The sequence below is a fragment of the Mus caroli genome, unplaced genomic scaffold (genome assembly GCF_978045245.1).
Source record: "Mus caroli unplaced genomic scaffold, Mus_caroli_1 scaffold_4, whole genome shotgun sequence".
In the NCBI taxonomy this organism is placed as follows: Eukaryota; Metazoa; Chordata; class Mammalia; order Rodentia; family Muridae; genus Mus; species Mus caroli.
Window position 1 is genome coordinate 108,808,051 of NW_028227259.1, and position 27,548 is coordinate 108,835,598.

Genomic DNA, 27,548 nt, shown 5'->3' on the forward strand with positions numbered 1-27,548 from the left:
CCTGCTCCACCTCTTGGGAACACATCAAGCAACTCTGAGTCTCTGTGGCTTCTGGATGCTGCTGCAATCGATGTGGGCAGGAACAAAGGGACACCTAAGACAGGTAACTTCTCAGGAAAACAGCAGGACAGCCTCTTGTGGATATCAACTAAACAAGACATAACATATTCCAATAAAAAAACACAATTGCTCATATCAAAGATAGGCAAGGTCATTAACCAGAGAAAAAGTATGGGATGGTAGACAAAAAAGTTACACGCCTACACACACACACACAAAACTCACAGTATCTCTCTGCTGAATGATTCTTTTCATGTAAAAGGAGGAGACTCTGATATGCAAAGTCTTAATCAAGTTGACTACATTCATAAGAGGTCAATCTAGGATTTTAATGCCCTTGAAGATCACATGTGCAAAGGCTTTACCACGTTGTTTACATCGACAGAGATTCTGTGAAGTATGTGTTCTTTTGTGACTCTGAAGATTACTGGTATGTGAAAGCACTTTAACACACTGGTTACATGAATAGCGTTCCTCTCAGTATGTGTCTGGTTACGGCTTTGAGGATGGCTGTGTTGAGCAAAGGCTTAAAACAATGGTTACATTCATAGGGCTTCTATCCAGTCCGTGTCTTTTATGGCATGGAAGAGTACTGTTATGTGAAAACACTTTATGACACTGGGTACATGCATAGTGTCTATTTCCTCTATGTTGTGTCTTTCGGTGGATTTGAAGATAGCGGTGATGAGCAAAGGCTTTATCATATTGGTTACATACATAGAGAGTCTTTCCAGTATAGGACTTTTTTATGCTTTTCAAGATTAGTGTTTTCTGCAAATGCTTTCCCACAGTGGTTACATGCATAAGGTTTCTCTCCAGTATGTGTCCTCTCATGGCTTTGAAGATGGCTGTGACAAGCAAAGGCTTTACCACATTGGTTACATTCATAGGACTTCTCTCCAGTATGTGATTTTTTTATGTGTTTGGAGAAGGCTGAGGTATGAAAAGGCTTTACCACATTGGTTACATGCGCAGGGTTTCTCTTCAGCATGTGTCCTTCTATGAATCTTAAGATAACTGTGATATGCAAAGGCTTTTCCACAGTGGTTACACTCATAGGGCTTCTCTCCAGTGTTTTCTTTTATGACTCTGTAAATGACTATTCTGTGCAAAAGATTTGCCACATTGTTTACATTCATAAGGCTTCTCTCCAGTATGTGTTCTTCTATGAACCTTAAGATTACTGTGACATGCAAAGGCTTTACCACAGTGGTTACATTCATAGGGCTTTTCTCCAGTATGTGTTCTTTTATGACTCTGAAGATCACACTGATATGCAAAGGCTTTACCACAGTAGTTACATTCATAGGGTTTCTCTCCAGTATGTGTTCTTCTATGAACCTTAAGATTACTGTGATATGCAAAGACTTTACCACAGTGGTTACATTCATAGGGCTTCTCTCCAGTATGTGTTCTTTTATGACTCTGAAGATCACACTGATATGCAAAGGCTTTACCACAGTAGTTACATTCATAGGGTTTCTCTCCAGTATGTGTTCTTCTATGAACCTTAAGATTACTGTGATATGCAAAGACTTTACCACAGTGGTTACATTCATAGGGCTTCTCTCCAGTATGTGTTCTTTTATGCCTTTGAAGATAACCGTGATATGCAAATTCTTTACCACATTGGCTACACTTAAAGAGCTTTTCTCCAGTATGTGTCCTTTCATGGCTGTGAAGAAGGCAGTGACGAGCAAAGGCTTTACCACAGTGGTTACATTCATAGGGCTTCTCCCCAGTATGTGTTCTTTTATGCCTTTGATGATCACAGTGATATGAAAAGGCTTTACCACAGTGGTTACATTCATAGGGTTTCTCTCCAGTATGTGTTCTTTTATGAATCTGTAAATAATTACTCCTTGCAAAAGGTTTACCACATTGTTTACATTCATAAGGCTTCTCTCCAGTATGTGTTCTTTTATGACGCTGTAAATACCTATTCTGTGCAAAAGATTTGCCACATTGTTTGCATTCATAGGGCTTCTCTCCAGTATGTGTTTTTTTATGCCTTTGAAGATCACTATGATATGTAAAGGCTTTACAACAGTGGCTACATTCATAGGGATTATCTTTAGTATCTGTTCTTTTATGGCTTTGCAGATGGCTGTGGCATGCACAGGATTTACCAAGTGTGTTACAGTCACAGGGTTTATCCCCTTCGCGTGTTCTTCTATGCATTTGAACACCAGTATAAAGTACAAAGGCTCCAGTAAGCATTCCTTTATATATCTGAGCATAATTGTGACTTGAAAGCACTTCATTACATTGCACACTTTCATAGCTTTTCTCTCCAGTATGAGTTCTGTCTTCCATTTGAAGACGCCTATGACATACAAAATCGTTAGCATTTTGCATATATTCAGAAATTTTCTCTACATTATAAATTCTTTTATGCCTGTAGATGCAATTGTCACTTTTGAAAGGTTTACCCATGTATTATAGTAATGAATCTTTTAATATGTATTAATTAATTTACAGTGTTTTCTAAATGGAAATAGAAATCAGATATAATAAGGATTCCTCACTTTTTTTATATCCATGGTGTTTTCTTTCATTATGGGTTTAATTAAATATTTGAAGATAATGGTGATTGTAAAAGCATTTATATCATGGCTCACATTCATGGCAATCTTTTCTTATATGGGCTTTTTCACATACTTAACAAAACCTGCAAGCACTCAGAGCTTTACAACAATGACTGCATTCATAAATTTTCCTGTAGATTAAGCCGTATTATATTTGGACAGTGAACAAGTAAAAAACAGAAAATTTCTACATTACTAATACTCCTGGGAATCTTTTGTAGTGTGTTTGTTGATTTACTCCTAATGAAGTTGGAAAATCAATTAACTGTAAAATCATATCTCGTTCAACAAATATACTCTAAGTGGCGATAACAAGATATCTTCTAGCTGTCTTTGGAGAAAAAGACATTCAGTGTTTCTGTCAATATCTTTAATAAATAGGGCCTGAATCCTTTATATAAGATAGGCATAGATTGCCGGGCGTGGTGGCGCACGCCTTTAGTCCCAGCACTCGGGAGGCAGAGGCAGGCGGATTTCTGAGTTCGAGGCCAGCCTGGTCTACAAAGTGAGTGCCAGGACAGCCAGGGCTACACAGAGAAACCCTGTCTCGAAAAACCAAAAAAAAAAAAAAAAAAAAAAGATAGGCATAGATAGATAGATACATAGATAGATAGATAGATAGATAGATAGATAGATAGACAGATATGTGCCTTATAATATACTTAAAGTTTGAATTTTTATTCTCCAGAGACATGTGAGGTATTTCTATGAAGCTTTCTATTCAACTTTCTCAATCATTATAAACTTCCACTATCACTAAACTTAACTACCTTTCTACAAGTACATGAGTTACATATGTGTTACTGTGAACTATTTGTTTATGAGAAGTTTTTGGATATATACACATCATACGATCAAAGTGTATACAATTTTGCAATATCTAAGAAGTATAAGACTAAACCGTGTGGCAGATATGCATTTTAGTGCCAATGTGGCTCTTCTTGAAATAGTTCTATCTGTTTAGGCAGTATTCTATATTGCAGAATTCCCTGGCAACTGAAATAGAGTACCTGACATAGAGGTAAATGCATTTGTGAGAATTTAATACTCAGTATCTTATGCTTATTTACATATACTGTTGCCTTGAACGAAAATTTCAAGAACACATGAAGATTTCTTCTGAGGCACATTTGGATCAGCATGTAAATAAAAATTACCTTCCACTTCTTCTAGTAGTTTGAGAATTTTCTTCATTACTGTGGTCTTCCCAATAATAGTCTAAAACATAGTACCAGAAAATGCATGATGTATTATTGGAATTGAGGCAAAGGTTTAACGTACTATCTTCAGTGAACCTTAGAACCATGTCTGATTCATTCACCTCATTCTTGCTTCTCAATGTAAATTATAGAACAGCATCCTCATCAACAAAAGAAGCAAGCAAAAAGACAGACAAACATTCAAACCAAAGGAAACAGTTTCCCTCTAACTTATAAAGGAAAACCACATGAACAGTCTTACCTATAGCTCTGAGGTTCCTGTAGGTCTCCAGCATCACATCCTTGTAGAGACTCTTCTGGGAAGGATCCAGCAAAGCCCATTCTTCCCGAGTAAAGTTCACATGCACATCCTCATATGTCACTGCATTCTAGAACATCCCATACAACATGATTATAGTAGAAAGCATGGTGCTCACATATTGGACATATATTTCATTGACAATGTATTCAAATTATTCTCCCTTTTCTTCCATCCTAACACAGAAGTTATAATGTAATCTCAATGTCATTTCAGACAGAAACTGAAATATGAGGTTCACATCTTGCATTTCCTCACCTTTTGAATGGGACATGCATTTGCAAGAAGAGTACCAATTAACAGATATAAAGAGACAAGCAAACAGATCAACCACACTACGTAGGCACCATAGATTCTGTATGAATATTACAAACTACAAAAAGCAAGGAACTCTCAATTCTGAACACCTATGCTCCAAATACAAGGGCAACCATTTTCATAATACAAACTTTACTAGAGCTCAAAGTGCACATTGCACCTCACACAATAACAGTGAGAGACTTCAACACCCCACTCTCAGCAATGGACAGATCACGGAAACAGAAACTAAACAGAGACACAGTGAAAATAACAGAAGTTATGAAACAAACATTTCATCCTAAAGGCAAAGAATATACCATCGTCTCAGCACCTCACAGTACCTTCTCCAAAACTGACCATATAATCGGTCACAAAACAGGCTCAACAGATACAAGAAGACTGAAATCATCCCATGCACCCTATCAGATCACCACTGACTAAGGCTGGTCTTAAATACCAACAAAAGCAAAGAAAAGCTCTCATGCACATGGAAGCTTAACAACACTCTACTCAATGATAACTTGGTCAAGGAAGAAATAAAGAAAAAAATTAAAGGCTTTTGAGAATTTAATGAAAATGAAGACACATCATACCAAAACGGATGGGAAACAATGAAAGCAGTGCTAAGAGGAAAATTCATAGCTCTAAGTGCCTCCATAAAGAAACTGGAGAGAGCTTATACCAGCAGCTTGACAGCACACCAGAAAGTTCTAGAACAAAAAGAAGCAAATGCACCCAAGAGGAGTAGCCTGCAGGAAATAATCAAACTCAGTTCTGAAATCAACGAAACAGAACAAAAACAACTATATAAAGAATCAACCAAACCAGGAGCTGGTTCTTTGAGATAATCAACAAGATAGATAAACTCTTAGCCAATTTAACCAGAGGGCACAGAGACAGTATCCAAATTAATAAAATAAGAAATGAAAAAGGAGCCGGGCGTGGTGGCGCACGCCTTTAATCCCAGCACTCGGGAGGCAGAGGCAGGCGAATTTCTGAGTTCGAGGCCAGCCTGGTCTACAAAGTGAGTTCCAGGAAAGCCAGAGCTACACAGAGAAACCCTGTCTTGAAAAACCACAAAAAAAAAAAAAAAAAAAAAAAAAGAAATGAAAAAGGAAACATAACAATGAAATATACCTTAAAATAACTATTCTGTTTGTTGAGTATTAACATTTGAAAATATTAAAATCATTCTTACAAACATTATAAAAGTACCATTGATAATATTTCTCACTGTTCTTGAAATTAGCATTTTCTTAATGTTTAACTTCAATGAGTTCTTACTTTTTTGATTTTTATTTATTTATTTATTTATTTATTTATTTATTTATTTTTAGTTTTACATGACAGGGTTTCTCTGTGTAGTCCTGGCTGTCCTGGAACTCACTCTGTATACCAGGCTGGTCTCGAACTCCCAGTTCCGCGTGTCTCTGCCTCTGGAGTACTGGGATTAAAGGTGTGTGTCACCACACCCAGCGAAATTTTTTAAATATACTAACTGATAAAATAATATCTGTCCTAGAAATACTGATAATCTTTTGTAAGTAAACTGATTGTTACATAGTATACAGAGATATATAAGATATTTTAAATACTCACCCACTAAGTCAGGAGGAATCATATAAGGGCTTTTGAAAATATTTTTTAATGATTCATTTTTAAAATTTTATGCTTTTACTATGGTTAATTCCCACAAAATATTATATGTTTTGAGACAATGTAGTATTCAACATTAGATTTAGGATCCTCAGGTATGAATAATATTCATTAATGACATCTTTAGTGTATGAAAGGATATAAACATAAAAGTTAAACAATCAATCAATTTCCCAATTTTTCAGAAAACTGAGAAGAGTAGTACCTCAATACCCAGCAATACCACTCCTTGGTATATACACAAAAGATACTCCAACATTCCACAAGTACCCTTGAGGAACTATGTTCATAGCTACTTTAATCATAAGAGCAAGAAAATCAAATAACCTAGATGTCCCTAACTAAGGAATGGAAAAAAGTAATGTACATCTAGACAATGTAGTAATATTCAGCTATGGAAAAAAAAAGATACTATGAGGTTTGCTATCCAATGGAGGAAACTTGAGAACAGCATCCTTGCCAAGGGAATGCAGTATCAAATTGACCTTCTTGATATGTTCTCATTTACACGTAAATATTAGCCAAAAAATATACTTACCAAACTATACCACACAGAACCAAAAGTTAATAAGCAAGAAAGCAGGCCCAAGTAAGTAGGATATTTGAATCTCACTCAGAGGGGGAATCTAAGTCATAAAAGCCAGATGGAGGGAGGGGCATTGGACTGGCAGAGGATGGAAAGGGAACAGTCTGTACAGGATCAGTTTTGGGGAAAGACAGGAGAGATGACTAGATGGCCATGAATATGAATAGAAATCTGCAACTGAGCCAGGTGTGGTGGCACACGCCTTTAATCCCAGTACTTGGAAGGCAGAGGCAGTCGGATTTCTGAGTTCGAGGCCAGCTTGGTCTACAAAGTAAGCTCCAGGACAGCCAGGGCTATACAGAAAAACCCTGTCTCAAAAAGAAAACAAAAACAAAAACAAAAAAGAGAAATCTGCAACTGATGGGGGTGAAGAGGTGGCGGGCATTTCCAAAAAGAGACAGAGACCTGGCGGAAGACAAGCTCTCAAGAATCAATGCGGATAGCGGGGCATAGTAGCACACTCCTTTAATCCCAGCACTAAGGAGGCAGAGGCAGGCAGATTTCTGAGTTCGAGGCCAGCCTGGTCTACAAAGGGAGTTCCAGGACAGCCAGGGCTATACAGAGAAACCCTGTCTCAAAAAACAAACAAAACAAACAAACAAACTAACTAAAGAATCAATGGGGATGACCTCATCTGTGACTCACTACAATGGGGATTTTGATCATGCAGAGGACACTTCCTCGTGCCAAGCAGGAACCCCAATGGAGCAGTAGAGACACCAACCATGTCATGAAAAATTTCAACCCAAAATTTACCCCGTGAAAAATAAATGTGTGCATGGGGAATGGAGGAAAGACTGAGGGCATAGCCTAACAATTACAAGCACAAATTGAGACCCATCCCATGGGTAAGCACCAGTCCCGAACACTATTAATAGTACTCTGCTATGCTTACAGTCAGGAGTATGCTGTCCTCTGAGTGGCTCCACCCTTAGGCTGGTTCATACATAGACAGATACCCACAGCCAAACAGTAGATGGGGTTTGGGGATTCTATTGGAAGAATAGGAGCCAGTATTACAGACCTCCCAGGAGACAGGAACTCTATAGGAAGACCAACTGAGTCAAGTAACTTTTATTGTTCTCAGAGTCTGAACCCTCAACTAAAAAACATACATGGGCTGGATCTAGGCTTCCATGCTCATTTGTCGGAGATGTGCAGCTTTGCCATCATGTGGGTCCTAAACAACTGGAACTGGGGATATGCAAACAGATGTTGCCTATATATAAGATTGGTTCTTGTAGCCAAACTGCCTTATCTGACCTCAGTGCAATAGAAAGTGTGTATCCTTTCAGTGACTAGTTGCCAGAGATGGGGGATAACCAAAGGGGCCTCCACCGGTGAGAGGAGAATGGGATGAGAGCATGGGGGAAGAATTATAAGAGGGTGTGACAGGAGGGGGCAGCAAGCATGAGGTAAATTGAATAACTTAAAGAGATAAAATTATAGTTTAAAAAAGAAAAAATATAATGAGCACCCTTGTTAGAATCACTCAGGCATTTAATCTCAACACTAGGTAGACAAAAAATAGCATATTTCATGGAGTTGGATGTTAGCCTGGTCTATGTGATCAGTTCTCAGACAGCCAGATATATATATTAAGAACTTGTATGCCATGCAAAGTCAACCAAATAAACTACAAAGAAGTAAAGAACTCAGAGGCCATTACTAAAGTGCTTGAAAAGAATTATACATTCACCACACTGTCACTGTAGACAACCTAGATGTCCCTGAACTAAAGAATGCATTCAGAAAATGAGGCATATTAACACATTAGAATATTACAAAAATGGTAGTAATTAAAAAGTGAGACTATAGGTGAGCATGTGTCCTTCTGGGTTGCTGCATGGAGTATCTTTTTCATGTATGCCCAAGACTGATAGAGCTTGGTCTTGAGGTAGTTGGATTCTGTCTTAGGGTTTTACTGCTGTGAACAGACACCATGACCAAGACATGTCTTAATAAAACAACACTTAATTCGGGCTGGCTGACAGATTCAGAGGTTCAGTCCATTATCATTAAGGTGGGTGCATGGCAGTATCCAGGCAGGCATGGCGCAGGTAGAGCTGAGAGTTCTACATCTTCATCCAAAGGCTGCTAGTGGAAGACTGACTTCTAGGTAACTAGGGTGAGGATCTTATACCCACACCCACAGTGACACACCCATTCCAACCAGGTCACACCTATTTCAGCAAATGGCGGAGAAACACTTAAGGAAATAGTCACCATCCTTAGTCATTATGGAATTGCAAGTGATAACTAATTTGTGATTCCATATGAAACATGCCAGAATGGTTACGAAGAATAACACAAATAATTTTCATGTTAGAGAGAATATGAAGCAAGTGTGCTGCCCTCTACTGCTTGTAGGCGTACAGACAAATATAGCCAATGTGGAAATCTGTGTCATGACTCCTCAGAAATCTGGGAATCCAACTACCTCAAGACCAAGCTATATCAGTCTTGGGCATATATGAACAAGGTACTCCATGCAGCAACCCAGAAGGACACATTCTCACCTATATTCATAATAGCATTGTTTGTACTAGTCAGGAGGTAAAAACAACACAGGTATCCCCCTGAGGAAGATCAGATAAAGAAAATGTGGCTTGTCTGTATAACACAGTATGAATCAGCTGCTAAAACTATGATAACTTAAAATGAATCCATGACAACAGGCTGATGACTGGAACTACAGTAAAAACACCCTACATGAGGTAACCCAGACTTAGAATGACGGAAGAGTTATACTTTCCCTGACATGTGGATATTAGCTCTTAGGTAAAGTTTAATCTACATATCCTCCACAGACCCGGAGAGGTTATGTAAAGAGAAGAGTTGTAGAGGGGACACACACATTTCTGGAAAGCAGAAATAGAAGAGACTTTCTTGGTAGACTGAGGTAAATGGGAAAAAAAGTGGTAGGGATCCTTTGGAGTGAGGATGTAGGGAGAGAGTTCAGGGAGACAGAGCTGGGATTAGGGGACAATTGCAGGTTTGTAAAGGAACAAAGTGCCCTGGGAACTTTCAGGGAACTCTGAGGGTGACACTGGTGACCATTCCTACTAATTCAGGACAAAGTCTTAACTGGTCATCCTTTATAGGCAGCATGGATTCTGTGTTGGGAACAGGTTATGTTTCACCGATTTGTGAGCCATGGATGGCTCAAAACTACCCATGTTGAATACATGTAAAACATGTTTCTCTCTGCAACCAGACCAAAGGGACACAGTGTTTTGGACAACATTCACACAACCAGCTAAATGTGAAAATCAAGTTTGTGCAGGTTTGGAGCCTTTACCCCTATGTTCTAATTTCTTTGTGGAGACAAGAGAGTCCACAGGCCAAAAAAGAAAATCTTGAAACTGATGCAAGCTATAAAACCTCCATATACACACTCCTGCCTGTAAAATGTGCTGAGCCTAATTGATATTGAACCTTTTTGAGTGGCCAATCATTATTTGGTTTAACTTGAGGAGATGCACATCAGAGGGAACCCAATCCTTACATGTCCAGGGTTTTCAGAAAAGACTTAAAGACTTAAATAGGAAAAATGGGGATTGCATGGGTCTCACCCAGGTCCTCTGCTTCTATGTTATGGTGCTTAGCTTGGTGATGTGTGGTAACCCTAACACTGGGAGGAAGTATGGCTCTGACTCTTTTGCTTGATCTTGATGTTCTTTTCTTCCTATTGGCTTGCCATGGACAGCCCCAAAATGAGGGCTTTCAACATGCCTCTCTGTCTTGTTTTGTTCTGCTTGGCTCTCCTCTCCTTGCAACCTGCTCTCCTCTACAGAGAAAACAGAATGAGAGGGAATCTGTGGAGAGGAGGATAGAGGAGGTGGCAGGGTAACTGGAAGGAATGCAGGGAGAAGAAACTGTAGACCTGATATACTGTATGAGGGGAGAAGAATCTAGTTTCAATGAAAAATTAATTGAATTATTACTTGAATGAAAAGGTAAAGAGCTGGGAAATGGTGGCGCACACCTTTTTTTTCCAGAACTTGGGAGGCAGAGGCAAGTGGACTTTTGAGTTCCAAGCCAGCCTGGTCTACAGAGTGAGTTCCAGGACAGCCAGGACTATACAGAGAAACAATGTCTCGAAAAACATAAACAACAACAAAAGAAAAAAAAAAGGAAAAGTAAAAAGATGGGAAAATGCAAAGGAGAGAAACAATGAAGAAAGAAAATCAAAATGATGAAGACTAGGAGAGCATGATTTTTGACAGATACATTTCTCATGCTCTTTCTGAAGAGGATGACCATCACAGAAGAGTTCATGCCAAGCCTGTGTGTGTGTGTGTGTGTGTGTGTGTGTGTGCGCGCGCTTATTGGATATCGATATTACAATTATCTATTACACTTAACAGACACTCCTGGGCAAAAATATTAAATGTTGGGCTGGAGAGATGGCTCAGAGGTGAAGAGAACTGGCTGTTCTTCCAACTGAGTTCAATTCCCAGCAACCATAGGTTAGGTCACAATCATGTATAATGAGATCAGGTGCCCTCTCCTGGCTTGCATACATACATGCAGGCAATGCACTGTATACATTAAAAAAAAAAAAAAAAGAATAAAAATAAATAAATAAATAAAATAAAATCTTTTTTAAAATCTCTTAAATATTTACAAACATATTCTCAAAAAAAAAAATGTGTGGCCACCTAAGCCTGGTTATTTACTCAGAAGAATTGAAATGGGTCACTTTTCTAAAGTATTGCACTTTTGTTCAATGATCATTTATTGCCATTATTTAAATTCAAACAAAATCAATTCAGTCTGTTTCTTAACCTCATTTTTAATTTGATCCACTGTGACTCACGGGCAGAATGTTCTCTTTGCAGCCACATAGAACAACTTTCTGGATTCTTCCAGTCTGCTATGTGACCTATTTGCTTCTCAATAACCTGGCAACTCTGGTGTAAAAAGCTTGACACTCACTCTTTCTCCCCTAAATACCAACCAGAAGAACATTATAAAAACATTTTGAACGTGAAAGCTGATGCTACATTCTGTGCTTTCTCCCCCGAATTTTCAATTTCAACCTGTAATGTAGACAAGTCAGCTGAAGCTCTCACATCCATCTGAGAAATAACAGTGTTATAAAAGATTAAAATCAGATGGGAGAAAGAGTCAGCAGGACATTGCTTAAGCTGTCATTCTGTGCTGTTTTTTTTTTTAAGATTTATTTATTATTTATATGTAAGTACACTGTATCTGTCTTCAGACACACCAGTAGAGGGTCTCAGATGTCATTACAGATGGTTGTAAGCTACTATGTGGTTGCCAGAATTTGAACTCAGGACCTACATAAGAATAGTCAGTGCTCTTACCCACTGACCATCTCTCCAGCCCCATTCTGTGTTGTTTTATGACCAAGAGGGCACTGGTTGTAGGGATCCTTTATAAGGGTATAGTCCCTTAAATGTGACCTTGAACAATGTTACCTATGAGCACATGTGTATTATAAACAAAACAAAACAAAAAAAACCCTCACAAACTCCAACAACAATAACAAAAATCAAAGTGACTTTAAAATGTTAAATTTCTCACTGTCCACCTACTATTCATCCTCCAAACAGTGAGGCCCCATGCTCTACAGATCTCTCTGCATGGGGAAGATCAGAATGGTGGCTATGGCTCTGCTGTTTCTCATGCCTCCTTATGACTTCAGGAAAACCCATGCCCTTTAGAACTCTCAAAGAAAACAACTTAGAAGAGCCATTTAATGTCTGCTTCCTGCCAAGCACCATGAACACATGAAAAACCTCTGAAACTCAGATCTACTTTAGAACCCTGGAGTTAATTTCCATGAAACATGCTTTGTGGCTGGTGGTAATAGAACAAGGGACAGATGAATAACAATAGTGACTTTCAAGAAGAGCAGGCCATTCCCTGCTGAGGAAATGCCATCAATAAGATAATGTACGATCTTGTCATTATGTGTAATATTAGCTGCTGATCTATAACCTGACACACACAGAGGTTCTCAGCTGACATAATTACATCAAAAAAGTTTGATTCGACAGAACATCCCCAACTTGTATACCCACCAATCTGTACAATTTCTATAAACATGCATGAATTAATAAATGCTGAGGAATTTAAAACAATCACTCACTTTGCCTCAGAATGATGACCCCTGCAGAGGACTCCCTTAAAAATTTGTCTGTGAGCTAGCTCTTGTCTACATTGTTTCACCCTACTGTGTACACAGTAAACCATTCCTCCTGTTCTAGTCTGAAAGCAGAACACATGTTCCACAGGAACGCACTTTTCCTTTCACTGCAAAGGACAGTTAATTACAGAACATGAATGAGTGATTTTAAAAATGCTCTTGTACATACATTTAACATTCGAACTTAGAAAGTCTAATAAAAAGGAAAGCAGGGTCATTGCCCTGGGGAGCATGGGACTGGGATCCATGTGGCAACATAGCTTGTCTCAGAAACATTTTTATAAAAGCCTAAATGTGCAGCTGTACAAAATTAACGGATCTTTTGGTTCCTTAAAAACAGAGACATATTGAAAGAACGTGCTCTCAGTCACCCAACAGATGGGATGCCTTTTACAAGTAGCCAAAATTAACTCCAAATGAATCACAAGAAAAAATGATAGATAGAGGAGAAGAGCTTGTAGACTCTACTAGAGGAACCAGCCTGCCTGCCACTGGCATCCTGTTAAGGATGTTTCTATACACAAGCCCCTCTCCAACTGCTTTGTGCAGATTCAGCCGAAATAGGGAAGTTATACAGATGCCACTGCTGGGTCCAGGAATGGCTAACGCCAAGGGACTCGCAAGCGGCTGCTTAAAGCTGCTGGTTCCCGCCCAGCCCCTAGCAGGACCCACCACAATGGCTCCCACTCCTCACCTTTGTGGGCAGTGAGCATATGCTGGCCATGTTGCAACTTCAGAGCTTATTTAGCCTTCCCTCAGTACTCAGCAGTTGAGGTCAAAGCACAACACACCAATTCACTTAAACTCTCACAATAGCATGGAACCTGCCACGTGATTTCGGGAAGAAAGGTCCTCCTAATCTGACTGGATGGAGCATATGGGGGCTCTGATTGGTCAGTGAATCTGTCAATTCATTTATTCACTTCCGCTGGGCTCAGCCTCTTTGGGCTCCGAACCAAGGAATATCTGACTGTTCTTTCCTTTCTGCAGCGTGGCTGGTTCTGGGCTTCAGGGGAAGCCAGGACTCTGCTCAGGGACGGGAAATGCAGTCCATGATGAGGGGCAGGCCAGAGCTGGTTGGGGAGTTCCTGGGCTCTGACAGGTCCCGGGCCTGGGCTGGAGGATGGTGGTGAGGTTCTGACTCTTGGTCATCCAGACACAGCTGGGAGTCCCAGAAGAGCCAAGAACTGAGTCAGGACCCTTGGGGAGCATACCTGTGTGATATGATTTTTAGTTAAGTAACCAGATTGTATTGACAATATTTTAGCCTTGTAAAGAGTAAATTCTAAAGCCTTTTACAAATGCAAATCTATTCTTTTTGGGTCTCAATCCACCATAAATGTATTTCAAGGCCTCTGTTAATTTCTTTCTGCCTTCCCATGGTGAAGCTCTTTATTATGTGAGGATGACATGAAGTTTTTCTGTTCCATGAATGACAGTGCTTTAAGATCCTTGTCCTAGCTGCCTGGAAGCCAGTCTTCTCCTGACAGCCTTTGTAACAAGAAGTGGAACTCCCAGCTCCTCTGGCCCCCTGCCATCCTGGGATTTGCCATGCACCAGCATTGATGATAATGGAGTGAACCTCTGAATTGTAATCGAGCCCCAATTAAATGTTGTCCTTATGAGAGTGCATTTGTCATGATATCTGTTCACAGCAGTAAAACCATCATTAAAACAGGAAAAATTGAAAGGAGAAAACAAACAGCTAAAGACCATTTCAAAAGACATATCCAAAGACACTACCATTGTTTCCTGTCCCGTGGAACTCCTGTCTGACCTTAGCTGCCATTGTGGGTTGGACATGAGGTGACAGAGAGTCAAGGACACAGACTTCTGGAGCAGACAAGAAAGACAGTGCAAGGTCTCTAAACACTGCTGCAAGCTCCTTTAATTCCCTCCCCCACCCATGTTCATTGGTACCAAGAAAGTGTCTGTGAGTATGAATAAAAAATGCTCAGAAGATACTGTGGAATCACAACTCTTTAAATAATTTTAGACAATTTCCACGATTGTACATGTCAGTTGCAGGTTTATTTGCTGGATTTAAAATACAAAATAAAATACAAAATGAAGAGAAAGAAAAAGGTGATTTCTGTTTCTTGTCAGGATAATTCAAACCAATCAGAAATTTAAATATGAAAACATCAAAAATGGTGATCTAACAACATACCCTTTTCTGAAGAGGTAGCAATTGTTCATAATTAATTGCTAAGAGGATAATCATTACAGAAGCTAAAGACAGGTGATTCTCTCACAGACCCCATGATGAGAGTTGGAGCCCCATGATGAGAGATGGAAACCCTGGGTCTCCAAGAATTCCTCACCAGCACATCTGTAAGACAACACACTCCGAGGTAATGTCAAAGTTAATTCAGGATATTTACTGTTGCTTCCAGATAAAAACACACAGTTAAAACACATTATTAAACATTTCCTGTTATTTAATTGACAATAGTCCTAATATGACTACAATTTTGTTATACATCATGCCATCCATCAATTGTCTTGAATCTGGTATTTTAGTTCATTTCAAAAACAATACAAATGGGGTTAGCTGCAACATCCACTCAAAAGCATACTGGAAGTGATCTTAATAAGCTTGGCAGGTTCTCAGAGCAACACTGTGATCCAACTATGTAGACACAACAATGTTGTTCATTTCTCAATCTATAATGCTGCTCTCTACAAAGGGGAAAACTATGGATCAAATATTGCTACTCCTGTAGAAGAAAACCCCGGCTTCCTAATGACACAGATGTTTCAAGGAGATAAACGTTTTGTCAGCATTTTGCTTATTTTGTAGACACTCATGTACAAGAACGGAAGCAATGATTCCTAGACCTGGGACCAGAGGAGGACAAGAACTTCATTCATCCAGGAGACAGTGAATTCTTGTCTGTTCCTATAGGAAGTCTGAAGTGACTATAGCTTGTGTCAAGTTGACAACAAGGTATCCAGCACAAATCCCACACAATTACAACCTATGTATTGCATCACCCATACATAGCCCCAGGTACACATTTGAATTCCTGTAAAGTGTAGGATGGTTAGAGTTTATTCTCTGGATACTCTCCATGGCCTCTCTAAAACAGACCATTTACCAGAGGGGTCTCATTGTCCTGCATCTTGACTGATCTAGGAAGAAAAAGCACTACATGTCCTCTCTGAACATTATGTCCTCTTTGCTGTAGATTTCAAGGTTTGTTAGAAATACGATAGCTTCATTTTCATTAAACTCCAAAAAGTCCTTAATTTCTTTCTTTATTCCTTCCTTGACCGAGGTATCATTGAGAAGAGTGTTGTTCAGTTTCCACGTGAATGTTGGCTTTCTATTAGTTATTTTGTTATTGAAGATCAGCCTTAGTCCATGGTGATCTGATAGGATGCATGGGACAATTCAATATTTTTGTATATGTTGGGGCTTGTTTTGTGACCAATTATGTGGTCAGTTTTGGAGAAGGTACCATGGGGTGCTGAGAAGAAGGTATATCCTTTTCTTTTAAGATAAAATGTTCTGTAGATATCTGTTAAGTCCATTTGTTTCATCACTTCTGTTAGTTTTACTGTGTCCCTGTTTAGTTTCTGTTTCCATGATCTGTCCATTGGTGAAAGTGGTGTGTTGAAGTCTCCCACTATTATTGTGTGAGCTGCAATGTGTGCTTTGAGCTTTACTAAAGTTTCTTTAATGAATGTGGCCCCCCCTTGTATTTGGAGCATATATATTCAGAATTGAGAGTTCCTCTTGGAGGATTTTAACTTTGATGAGTATGAAGTGCCCCTCCTTGTCTTTTTTGATTATTTTGGGTTGGAAGTCAATTTTGTTAGATATTAGAATGGCTACTCCAGCTTGTTTCTTCATACCATTTGCTTGGAAAATTGTTTTCCAGCCTTTCATTCTGAGGTAGTGTCTATCTTTTTCTCTGAGATGAGTTTCCTGTAAGCAGCAAAATGTTGGGTCTTGTTTGTGTAGCCAGTTTGTTAGTCTATGTCTTTTTATTGGGGAGTTGAGTCCATTGATATTAAGAGATATTAAGGAAAAGTAATTGTTGCTTCCTGTTATTTTTGTTGTTAAAATTGGCATTCTGTTCTCGTGGCTGTCTTCTTTTAGTTTGTTGAGGGATTACCTTCTTGTTTTTTCTAGGGCGTGGTTCCCGTCCTTGTATTGGTTTTTTTCTGTTATTATCCTTTGAAGGGCTGGATTCGTGGAGAGATAATGGGTGAATTTGGTTTTGTCGTGGAATACTTTGGTTTCTCCATCTATGGTAATTGAGAGTTTGGCTGGGTATAGTAGCCTGGGCTGGAATTTGTGTTCTCTTAGTGTCTGTATAACATCTGTCCAGGCTCTTCTGGCTTTCATAGTCTCTGGTGAAAAATCTGGTGTAATTCTATTAGGCTTGCCTTTATATGTTACTTGACCTTTTTCTCTTACTGCTTTTAGTACTCTATCTTTATTTAGTGCATTTGTTGTTCTGATTATTATGTGTCGGGAGGAATTTCTTGTCTGGTCCAGTCTATTTGGAGTTCTGTAGGCTTCTTGTATGTTCATGGGCATCTCTTTCTTTAGATTTGGGAAGTTTTCTTCAATAATTTTGTTGAAGATGTTTGCTGGTCCTTTGAGTTGAAAATCTTCATTCTCATCCACTCCTATTATCCGTAGGTTTGGTCTTCTCATTGTGTCCTGGCTCTTAGTGTAGACTCCGTGTTACTGTTGGCCATTTTCAGTCATTTCTTCTAGCCCCTCCCCAGTCTTTTGTGACTGTTGACCACAGAATCTCTCTCTAGCAGGGACCCACAGCTGCCTTAGTAGGCTAATACTTAGCTAGGAAATCTTCATCCTCCTTTCTGCCCTGCACTCTGGACTCTCTAGAGTTACTACCCTCAGTCCTGCTGCTGCCTGCCCACATGAGCTGCCCAGCTACCAAACCTATTCTCCACTCCCTAGGGATTCAGGCTTTGGGCAATGATGCAGAGATGTCCTAGCTCATTGCTGCCACCTATAGTAAATTCTCCATCTGGCCTTATTCCCATTCATTTCTCAGTCAGTTTATCTTGTCTTAATTTACTGGAATAGAGTCTTAGCAGGATAAATTTGCCTGAAATCCATCTTGTCTTGACTACCTCCCAACCTGCTGGAGTTAAGACAGAGTACCACTACATTTGGCTTAATGTTTAAAAATTGTATGTACATAGTGAATTTAGGAAGATTGTCATGGTGGTTTGAATATGCTTGGCAGAGAGAATAGTAGAATTAGGAGATCTGTCCTTGTTTGGGGAAGTGCATCACTGTGGGAGTAGGCTTTGAAGCTCTATCCAGTGCAGAAGAGCCAGATTTCTCCTAGCAAATTTCAGAACAAGATGTAGAAATGTCAGGTACACCTGAGCCATACCTGCATGGATGGTGCAATACTCCTGCTAAGTGATGATGGACTGAATCTGTGAACTTGTAAGCCAGCTCCAATAAATGTCCTTTGTAAGAGTTCTGAGTCATAAGGCCTCTTCACAGCAATAAAACCCAAACTAGAACCATATATTTATTTGTGAGACAGAGTCTCTCTCTTGGCTTGTACTCAGTGGTTATCCAGGCTGATATTCCAGTGATTTCCATGCCACTGCACTGTCCCAGCATTATAGTTGCAGTGTGGCCACCCTCATGCTGGAGTTCAGTGGGTGCATATGCATGTGTAGCAAACACTTCACTGACTGAGTTCTGTCTTTCTCCTCAGTTTTCCTGGTCTGTTTTTCTGGGTTAATGGTTAGACCATTTGTGAGAGCCAAACCCAAGGAGAGCCACACTGAAACAGACCCTTCCAGCATGAACACAGAAAGAATATAAATGATGACTGTGTGTCAGGCCCTGACTCTGTGGCCTTCTGCTGTCCTGACCTTCTTAATCACTTCCATAATCCAGTACCACAGAGAAGAGAAATGGCGTAATCACCTTGGCAGCTTTGATGATTATAGCCTGTGCAGGAAGTGGAAGACATAATCCAGAGACTCTACCAGTAAGTGCTTGTGTGTCAAGAGTTCCCTGCCTGGTGTTTTTCCCTTCCATGCCTCCCTGGCTTCAGTAGAACAGCTCACTACGAACGCAGTAGATTCATATGCATTTTTTATAATAATTACTATTTTATAAAATGAAATGGTATTTTCACTAATAGCTGTGAAGGACTGGGATAATAACGCAGACTACTAGGTTGGAGTTGAGCTTAATTCTCCCAATTATGAGGAAATATAGATATTTTGAAAAAATGTTCTCAATTTCTCTGAGAATTTATTTCATGGTATCCATGAGAGACATGATTAGGCGTTGCTGACATGACATTTAGTCTGTACTTTGACACTCTTTTTTTCTTCCTATATTTTCCCCTCTCTCTTTGTTTTAAAAGTAATGTTTAATGATACACGCCATTGCCTTGGGAACACAAGAACATGCCAAACCAAACAGCAATAGAAGTGAAGAAGTAAGAACAGGGTAGAATTTAATGACAGTGAAACAGAAAAAATATACAATGATTACATCACACAATAAAATGTTGAGCTGGTTGTTGGAAAAAATAATCCACTCTTAGCAACCTAACCAAAGAAAAGTACATAGCAATAAAATTAGAGGCAATGATAAGATATTAAAACAGATATGAATAAAGTTTCAAAATTTGTAAGGATACATCTTAGGAACTTCTGTTCTGCATTCCAAGTAGAGGGAAGAAGCAGTCTTACATTCTAGTTCAGGCTGGCTTGCAACTCTCTATGTAACACAGGCTTTCATTCAACTTGGAAACCTTGGATCTCAGGGTATGAGTTCTGAGACTATAGTAGTATATCCATAGTACTGTCCTCTCTGAAGGACTGTAACTGTTCCATTAAAAACATGAGAGTTTCACAATTACAGATGTGTCACATTGTAAATGTACCTCAAGCTGTCTATGAGATTTTCAATACTGTGTTGTGTGTCTGCATTTGTGTCCATACTGTGGAACCAAGCATGGTATTTTCCTTGTTCCCTCACTGAACCTGAAAAATGAGATGAAGCTTTCTGATTCAGGTAGAACACTGACCAGCAAGCCCCAGGGTCACTTCTGCCTCCCTCTTCCAATTAGCAGGCTTTCCCTGGATCCTGGCATCCAAACTCAGTACCTCATACCTAACCAGTCAGGCAAGCCCCTGTCCTTGCCTCCCCTTTCTTTGTGTGTATTTGGACTCCAATAAAAGGTAACTTCAACAAATGCTTATAAATCTTTAGTTCTTTGAGAATTTCTAGAATTTTATATATATGATGGATTTTTATCATAGTCAACCTCACTCAGCCTCCAGTCACCTCCCAAAAGGATTCCCCTCAGAGTCCCACACCAACTGCAGCTCCCTCTTCCTCCTCTTCCTCCTCCTCCTCTTCCTCCTCCTTCTCCTCCTCTTCTTCCTCCTCCTCCTTTTCTTTGTCTCTCCTTCCTTCTGCCCTCCCCATCCCCATTCCTCTCCTTCTTTTTCAGTAACCCACAGAGGGGTCCATTTAGCACTGCCCATAAGAGTACTGCCCTCAGAGTAAAATCCTCCCCTGGGTAGCCAACACACCAAGAATCACTGTCCTGAAGAAATCTGACTTTCACTCCCCCTGCATTCAGTCATCAAGTGTCAATATCTTCTCATCTAGGGGTGGGGTGTAGGGTGAGGAGAGGTCCAGGGGCAGGGGCAACATGTATGTCCTTCCCCAATCCATGCTAGAATGTTAAAACTGACTGAGTAGTGAAACTTACCCTTAAACCTTTAACTTTACCTGGTCTACGGTATGTCCGATGCTGTACAAACGGCACAATCTGATCCATGTTAGCAGTCCATGCTTAATCACCCTGCCCTCCTCTTGTTCTCTTGGAGTTAAGAATTCAAATTTTAGCCAAGGTGCACAATCCCAATTCCCCTCCTTAGCTTCTCAGTTACAAAGATTACAACCATGAACACTGAATTGTTTCTCACATATGATCAAAAGACTACCCAATACCAAGGATGTCCATGAGCTAAAGACAGTGTATTGTTCTCTTCAGAACTGTTTCCTTCATTAATAAGTTGTGTATGCACATGTACATATATACATGTATGTATGTTTGTGTGTGTAAGTATGTGTATAAAGGTGTGTGTATATGTATGTATGTTTGTGAATGTCTGCATATGTGGATTTGTATGTATAAGTGTGTGTGCGTGCATGCACACACGTGCAGATGTATAGATGCTATCACACAAGCTTGGCGTAAGTCTCTGAGAGAACAACCTTGAGCATTGGTCTTCACCTTTATCTTGTTGGAGATGGAGTCTCTGATTGTTCACTGCTGTGTATGGCAGGTTAGGAGCCTCAAAGCTTCTGGAGATTCTCCTGGCTCTGTCTCCTTTCTCCACAGTGCACTACAGTTAGAGATTCCCTCCACCACTCCTTACTTTATGTTAGTTCTGTGGGTTAAACTTCAGTCCTATCCCATGCACAGCAAATGCTTCCCCTATTCAACCAGCCACATATTGTTCTACCTACAGCGATTCATGATTACAGTGAAATTAATGGAATGGAGACCAAATGAACAACATCTAGGAACCATCATATAACAAGCTATTAACTAATAGATGATCTTCCTGAGATGGGTCTGTCTAGGATTAAAAAAAAAAAACAACAACAAACATAACATTTTTGCTCTGATAGGCAATGCCCTGGAGCAATCGTTTTATGAAAAATTACTGTTATTAATATGAGTTTCCTGTTATTAACAAATATATAATAATCACTAGGTCTTAGCCCACCCTGTTGAATAGATTTCTGAAGAACTGGGAACACATATTTCTTATATTGACGTTTTTTGGGGATTAGATGTCTACTTAATTCTTAATGATTATCCTATAAGAATTCCTAAAATTATATTGATCAACAGTATTGATTATGCTCTTCTATAGGAGGATGGTTAGTAAGTCTTTCTGATAGTCAAAACGGCATTGAGAACTCTGCCAGTCTAAAAGTGTCACCAGTGAATTGGTTTCAGATAGTAAGCAGCCATTCTACTATTCACAACATATTTCAAAAGGCTGTAAAACTATTAACTAAATGTCATAAAAAGGGAACTATGATTTTATTATGGGTGCTATGACAGAAGATAAAAATATTATGGGGTTTATCTAATCAAACATTTACTAACAATTTAGCTCTGATTTTTTTTTTTTTTTTTTTTTTTTTTTTTTTTTTTTTTTTTGGTTTTTCGAGACAGGGACTATCTGTATAGCCCTGGCTGTCCTGGAACTCACTTTATAGACCAGGCTGGCCTCGAACTCAGAAATCTGCCGGCCTCTGTCTCCCAAGTGCTGGGATTAAATAGCTCTGATTTTTAACTTCAATGAACCTGTGGAGCTGTGACAGTTCATGAATGTTTGGCCAGATAATTACTCCTAATGGACATGCATGTAAACATTCTCTGATGTAAACATTTTTTTTTTTTTTTTTTTTTTTTTTTTTTTTTTTTGGTTTTTCGAGACAAGGTTTCTCTGTGTAGCCCTGGCTGTCCTGGAGCTCACTCTGTAGACCAGGCTGGCCTCGAACTCAGAAATCCGCCTGTCTCTGCCTCCCGAGTGCTGGGATTAAAGGCGTGCGCCACCACACCCGGCTTGATGTAAACATTTTATTCAATCTCTAATAGTGAAATTGATAACTCATTGAAGTTGAGCTTAATACTGGGTGTGTTGTATGTGTGGACTATCTTACATTTTTAGAGACTTAGTGATAACAATATCTAATTAAAATTGCACTTGCCTGTAAGAATGATGTGATGTTGGGCATACTAATGGCTTGATGGAGAAAGACAATTATGAATTCTCAGCAGGTCTTCCTGAGGTCTCAGGAGGAGGAAGGAAAGGAGGAAGCCAACACAGAGGCAGACAGACAACAAGATCCTGATCTGCAGTGGTTTTTAAAGAGCAGCAATTAGCTGAGTTTTTCACAAGGGTAGAATAATTGGGGTAAAGCTTTATCATCATTAATTGTCTCTGAAATTATTTATTGGCATCTTCTAAATCATGATTATATTGAAAAATAAATCTAATTGGTTAACTTTTAAGCTTTAAGAGTCTTGTTTCTTCCAGGAAATTAGGTGGTGCTATGGCTGATCATGGGGTGCATGGGCATTGCATGGTAGTGAGATAAACTCGGGATGGGAACGGGGCCACTGGAGAGATGTTTAGCAGAGGAACACTGAGTGAGATGGCATAGTGGAGGCCCTGTGGCCCCTCATGGCCAGACAGTTGGCAGGCAGAGGGACTGCCAAGTGAGAGCTCCTACAGGGCCACAGTGACTCCCTGTGGCCCTGGGCAGGAATGCTGCAGCTTGCTGGTTGCCTTGCAGGCACTAGCACTGGAACATGCAGGCTCTCTTTTTAAATATTTCCCACAAGAAGGTATGTGCTTGTGGGCCACTAAGGGTTTGGTTTTTGTTTTGTTTTTACATTTTTTCTTTCTTTTTAATTAGATATTTTCTTTATTTACGTTTCATTTTTTTAAAAAAGAGTTTGTTCATCATATGTAAGTACATTGTAGCTGTGTTTAGACACCAGAACAAGGCATAAAGGTTGTGAACCACCATGTGTTTCCTGGAATTTGTACTCAGGACCTCCAGAAGAGCACTCAGTGCTCTTACCTGCTGAGCCATCTTAACAGCCCCTCTATTTACATTTCAAATGTTATCCCCTTTCCTAGTTTACTCCCAAAACTCCACTATCCCCTCCCTCATCCCTCTCCTCACCAACCAACCCACTCCTGCTTCCTGGCCCTGGCACTGGCCTATACTGAGGCATAGAACATTCCCAGGATCAAGGTCATCTCCTCCCATTGATGAGTCCATTAAGGTTTTATTAACTTAATACCCAGTCGATTGTGTACATTTTTTTGTGATGGAGATTCAAAAGTAGACAACAGAAGTCTCACTTATTAGAGGGAAAGTTCATCTAACAAAGAAGAGGCATCAGGAATATAGCCTAGAGCATAGGATGAGTGACTGTGGAGAAGGTGGAGCACTGCTTTAAATAGAATGTCCCTAAACCCTCAATATGTGACAAGTGAGCTGGGGCTGAGTGGAGAGATCTGAACAGAGTGATGGATGCAGAGGAAATAGGTTTCTAAGATTGGTTTCTGAACACAAAGAAGAATGAAGTAAAAGAAGTGACATGTCCTGCGCTCAAAAATAAATTCTGTGTCTGAAGAATTTGTAGGAAACAATGTCTTATTAATAGTTTTACCCGGGCGTGGTTTCGCATGCCTTTAATCCCAGCACTTGGGAGGCAGAGGCAGGCGAACTGTAAACCATAAACCTGTTGCTTGTCATTTTGATGCTTTTCCTCAGAAAAGCATCATATTAAAATTTTTATTTTGCCAATATTTTTAAAATTGAAATGAGATTATCACTGGAGCACTCAGCAAAGTGAGCAAGTGTTTAGCAATATGAATCATATTATCAGAACAATAAAAACCAGTTCCTGAAGAGGCAGAAACTGTATGTGATGAAAGGGACTCTGCATACAGTCATAATATCAAAACATGCCCTATCACTAGCTCTCAATCTCAGGTAAATCTGCAGATCACCTGGTGTGCCTGTGAGTGATCCAATTCAATGTCCCAGAGCTACAGTGTCTGGGGCTCTACAGTGTCAATAAAACTCTGGTGGAATGTGAACCCTTGATATTTCACACGATAAGGAGCTACAGACTTTTATATAGAAGCATGGATCTTGGTTTGTCACTAAGGTATAAAATACAAGGCAGATGGGTTGTTTATAAGGAAAATTCAACCTGAAATGACAAGAAAGAGTGTGCCTTCAGGAGTGAAATGTTCTCTGGAGAAGTCAAGGTTCCAGTGTCCAATGACTTAGCATGTATCCCTCTGTTAAGTTGGGATGTTCAAGAGGGGATGGACCATCATCTTATCCATCATCCACTCTCAGTGCTCCATCTTCAGATTTTTTGATAGCCTCACCTTAGTGGTGAAAGAACCTAGTGGGGAAACCCCCACCCAACTCCCGATTCAGCGTGCACCCAAGAATCACGAATAGAACACAACGCCTTGATGTAACAACACGAGGTATTTTAATGGCGGAGCTCCGGGTCGAAACGTATCTCACACAGGAGACAGTGGATTCGACCACGAGGCTTGGAAGCTAGGGGTTTTTATAGAAAGGGAGTGGGGCTGGGGGAGGAATTGGCGAGGTTTCCCATGATTGGTCCATTTAAACATCAGCAGCCTGAGGTCAGAGGGGTGGGAGATAGGGAGGCGATGGGCCTGCCCAGGCATGTCCTGGTCTGTTCTGCTATGTTCTCAGCCCCAGGTTTCAAAGCTCACAAACAACTCTGTGGGCTATTTGACATACATTACATGAATCACAGGTCTCAAGTTTTGTTTCCTTTCAGTGGCTTCAGAAAAAATTATGTTTCATGGACCTGCACATGATGCTTTGAAGTCCTTCAGATCTGCAGGGATGGTCATCTATTGTTATGAGAGCTTCTTCATTCACAGGACCTGCAAAAGGACAACAGGGGATATCAAGGATGCAGTCTTAACTGTGTGTGGTATTCTCAACTTTAAATACCAGTGATTAAATTTGTTGCAGGGTTTTTGTTAGGTTAACAGTACTGGTTTGTTATTCAGGTTTTCTTCCTTCTCTAGTCCTGCACGCATGCTTGTTTCTTACTGAACCCTTTGTTGTGCTTCCCAGTTGTGGTGACCCTCTTAGTCAACATGCTGGCCTCAGGCCCACTTATTTATCATTTGAATAGCTTGGGAAAAGACCAGGTACAGATGGTGATTTTCAGTTTTCCCCTAGGGTATGATCTGACTCTAAGCTGCTGTGGAGATGTCACTCAACTCAGGAGTCTGTTCTGATTTCAGATTCAGGCCTTGCTTGTGGCCTATAGAGACTATAATATTCATAAGACTACAAATTTTTGATATGCCTGGTTTTGTCAGAGTCAGATTGTATGGTGAGTGCTTTTCATAAGTTCATGCAGTCAGCTTCATCTTTTAGAAATATGGGTACAGATATGGAGGATTCTCTGACTCTAAAATGTGCAATATTTTTGAATCTATGGACTCAAATAAAAATGTAGGTGGAATTCCAACGTTTTTTTCACGTGAAGACTTTGAATGTATACATCAAGTCTACATCTATTATAAGTCTACATCAAGTCTATGTCTATTTATCATATATGTGCAAATGTATTGATAGTATCAGCATAAACATGTGGGCACCTTTCAGAGCCCATAGCTGCCTGTGTCTTATGAGAGAGGATTACAAATCTATGAAATGCAGTTCTCCAGTGACTCAGGAGCATTGGGTTGAGGGTGAAAGACAATTGAATGTGTACATATAAATAAATGGGAAAAGAGTCTGTGATTGCTCCCATTTTTTTCTCCTGTGTGATTGTGAAGAGTAATAGGAGAAGAATATGGATAAATAACAGTACTTATACCACCTAGGATATATGGTGGAATTTCAAAAGGAGTACACAAGAGATTATGATGTTAAACTCTGTCCTGGAGGTCTCTTGAAATTCTGTGTAATAGACTGGCCTTTGTGTGGGCTGAGGTGGCCCAAACCACAGCTTTCCCTAAGGCCATCACTCCTGTTGCTTGTCAGCCTGTCCACTTCAGGTTCTCTGTTGGTTTTTGCTATGGGGAGTTGTTTGCCTCTTAAATTTCATATGCATCTGCAACAATTACAGTCTTCACCTAAGTAATTGAAACTGAGGCAACATTGAAACACATTTGTGAGCATTCATTCCCCAGTGTGCTCTTGAGCATCAGCAGCAACTTGGGAGGCTTCTGCAGGGGATCCTCCTCCAGCCTCTATCTTGTTCCAGGAAGTTGGCAGCCATCCATGGCTTAGTACACAGCAGCAAGCAGGCTTCCACCAGCTTGAGGCTGTATGACTTTTGCATACATAATCTTTATTTTTTTTAAATTAATTAATTAATTATTTATTTATTTTTGGTTTTTCGAGACAGGGTTTCTCTGTATAGCTCTGGCTGTCCTGGAACTCACTTTGTAGACCAGGTTGGCCTCAAACTCAGAAATCCACCTGCCTCTCCCTCCTGAGTGCTGGGTTTAAAGGTGTGTGCCAGCATGCCCGGCTTGTGCATATATAACCAAAGCTTATCTTCACCTTAAAGCGCCTTTTGTTTCACCATGAAGTTGGATATGATCCTTTTATGTGGATAAACTTAAAATCTTAAGGAAAATTGGTTTAATTCCTTAAGTCTCTTAAAAATGGAACGTCATACTGTGGCTCAAGACTTGCCGTCTTTAAAGGGCTACTAAACAATGCCAAGCCCTAGATTCCCAACCAGCCTGTTGCTTCTACTGCCAAGCCTGAACGTGAAATCCCCAAATTCAGCACACACTCGGAACTTCTTCCACTGTGAGACAGAGGCCTGCAGAGCTCTTCATGGGCATTGTTATTGTCTACAATAAGCCTTAGACAGGCAATGAGGAAGTTGCGATCACCTATTTCTTTCATAGGCATAATAAAATGCAAACTCTGGTTATTAAAATGAATAATTAGTAAGTATATCTTCATTCTGTGGCTACAGACCCTCATACAATTGCTTATTTGATTACAATGCGCTAAGATTTGGGCACCAATAAAATAGAATCTCAATTA

General features: G+C 39.8%; 1 protein-coding gene across 1 annotated transcript; it reads right to left on the bottom strand.

The window, feature by feature from the left end:
- Positions 1 to 1,042: 1,042 nt before the first annotated feature.
- LOC147005307 (uncharacterized) lies at positions 1,043 to 13,610 on the bottom strand. Its single transcript, XM_085836940.1, has 5 exons — positions 13,580 to 13,610; positions 4,425 to 4,468; positions 4,110 to 4,236; positions 3,806 to 3,866; positions 1,043 to 2,386 (listed from the first exon to the last, which is right to left on the bottom strand). Exons 1-5 carry the CDS (start codon positions 13,608 to 13,610, stop codon positions 1,114 to 1,116), a joined length of 1,536 nt encoding a protein of 511 aa, XP_085693066.1. The 3' UTR covers positions 1,043 to 1,113.
- Between the last annotated feature and the right edge of the window lie 13,938 nt (positions 13,611 to 27,548).

Bases quoted from the DNA above. Each gene is read 5' to 3' on its own strand.
- LOC147005307 (XM_085836940.1), bottom strand. From the start codon at position 13,610: ATGGCCAGCATATGCTCACTGCCCACAAAGG. The intron at 4,469-13,579 runs TGAGGAGTGGGA...TCTCTTTATATC, and splicing joins ATGCTCACTGCCCACAAAGG to TGTTAATTGGTACTCTTCTT. The intron at 4,237-4,424 runs GTGAGGAAATGC...GGGATGTTCTAG, and splicing joins ATGCATGTCCCATTCAAAAG to AATGCAGTGACATATGAGGA.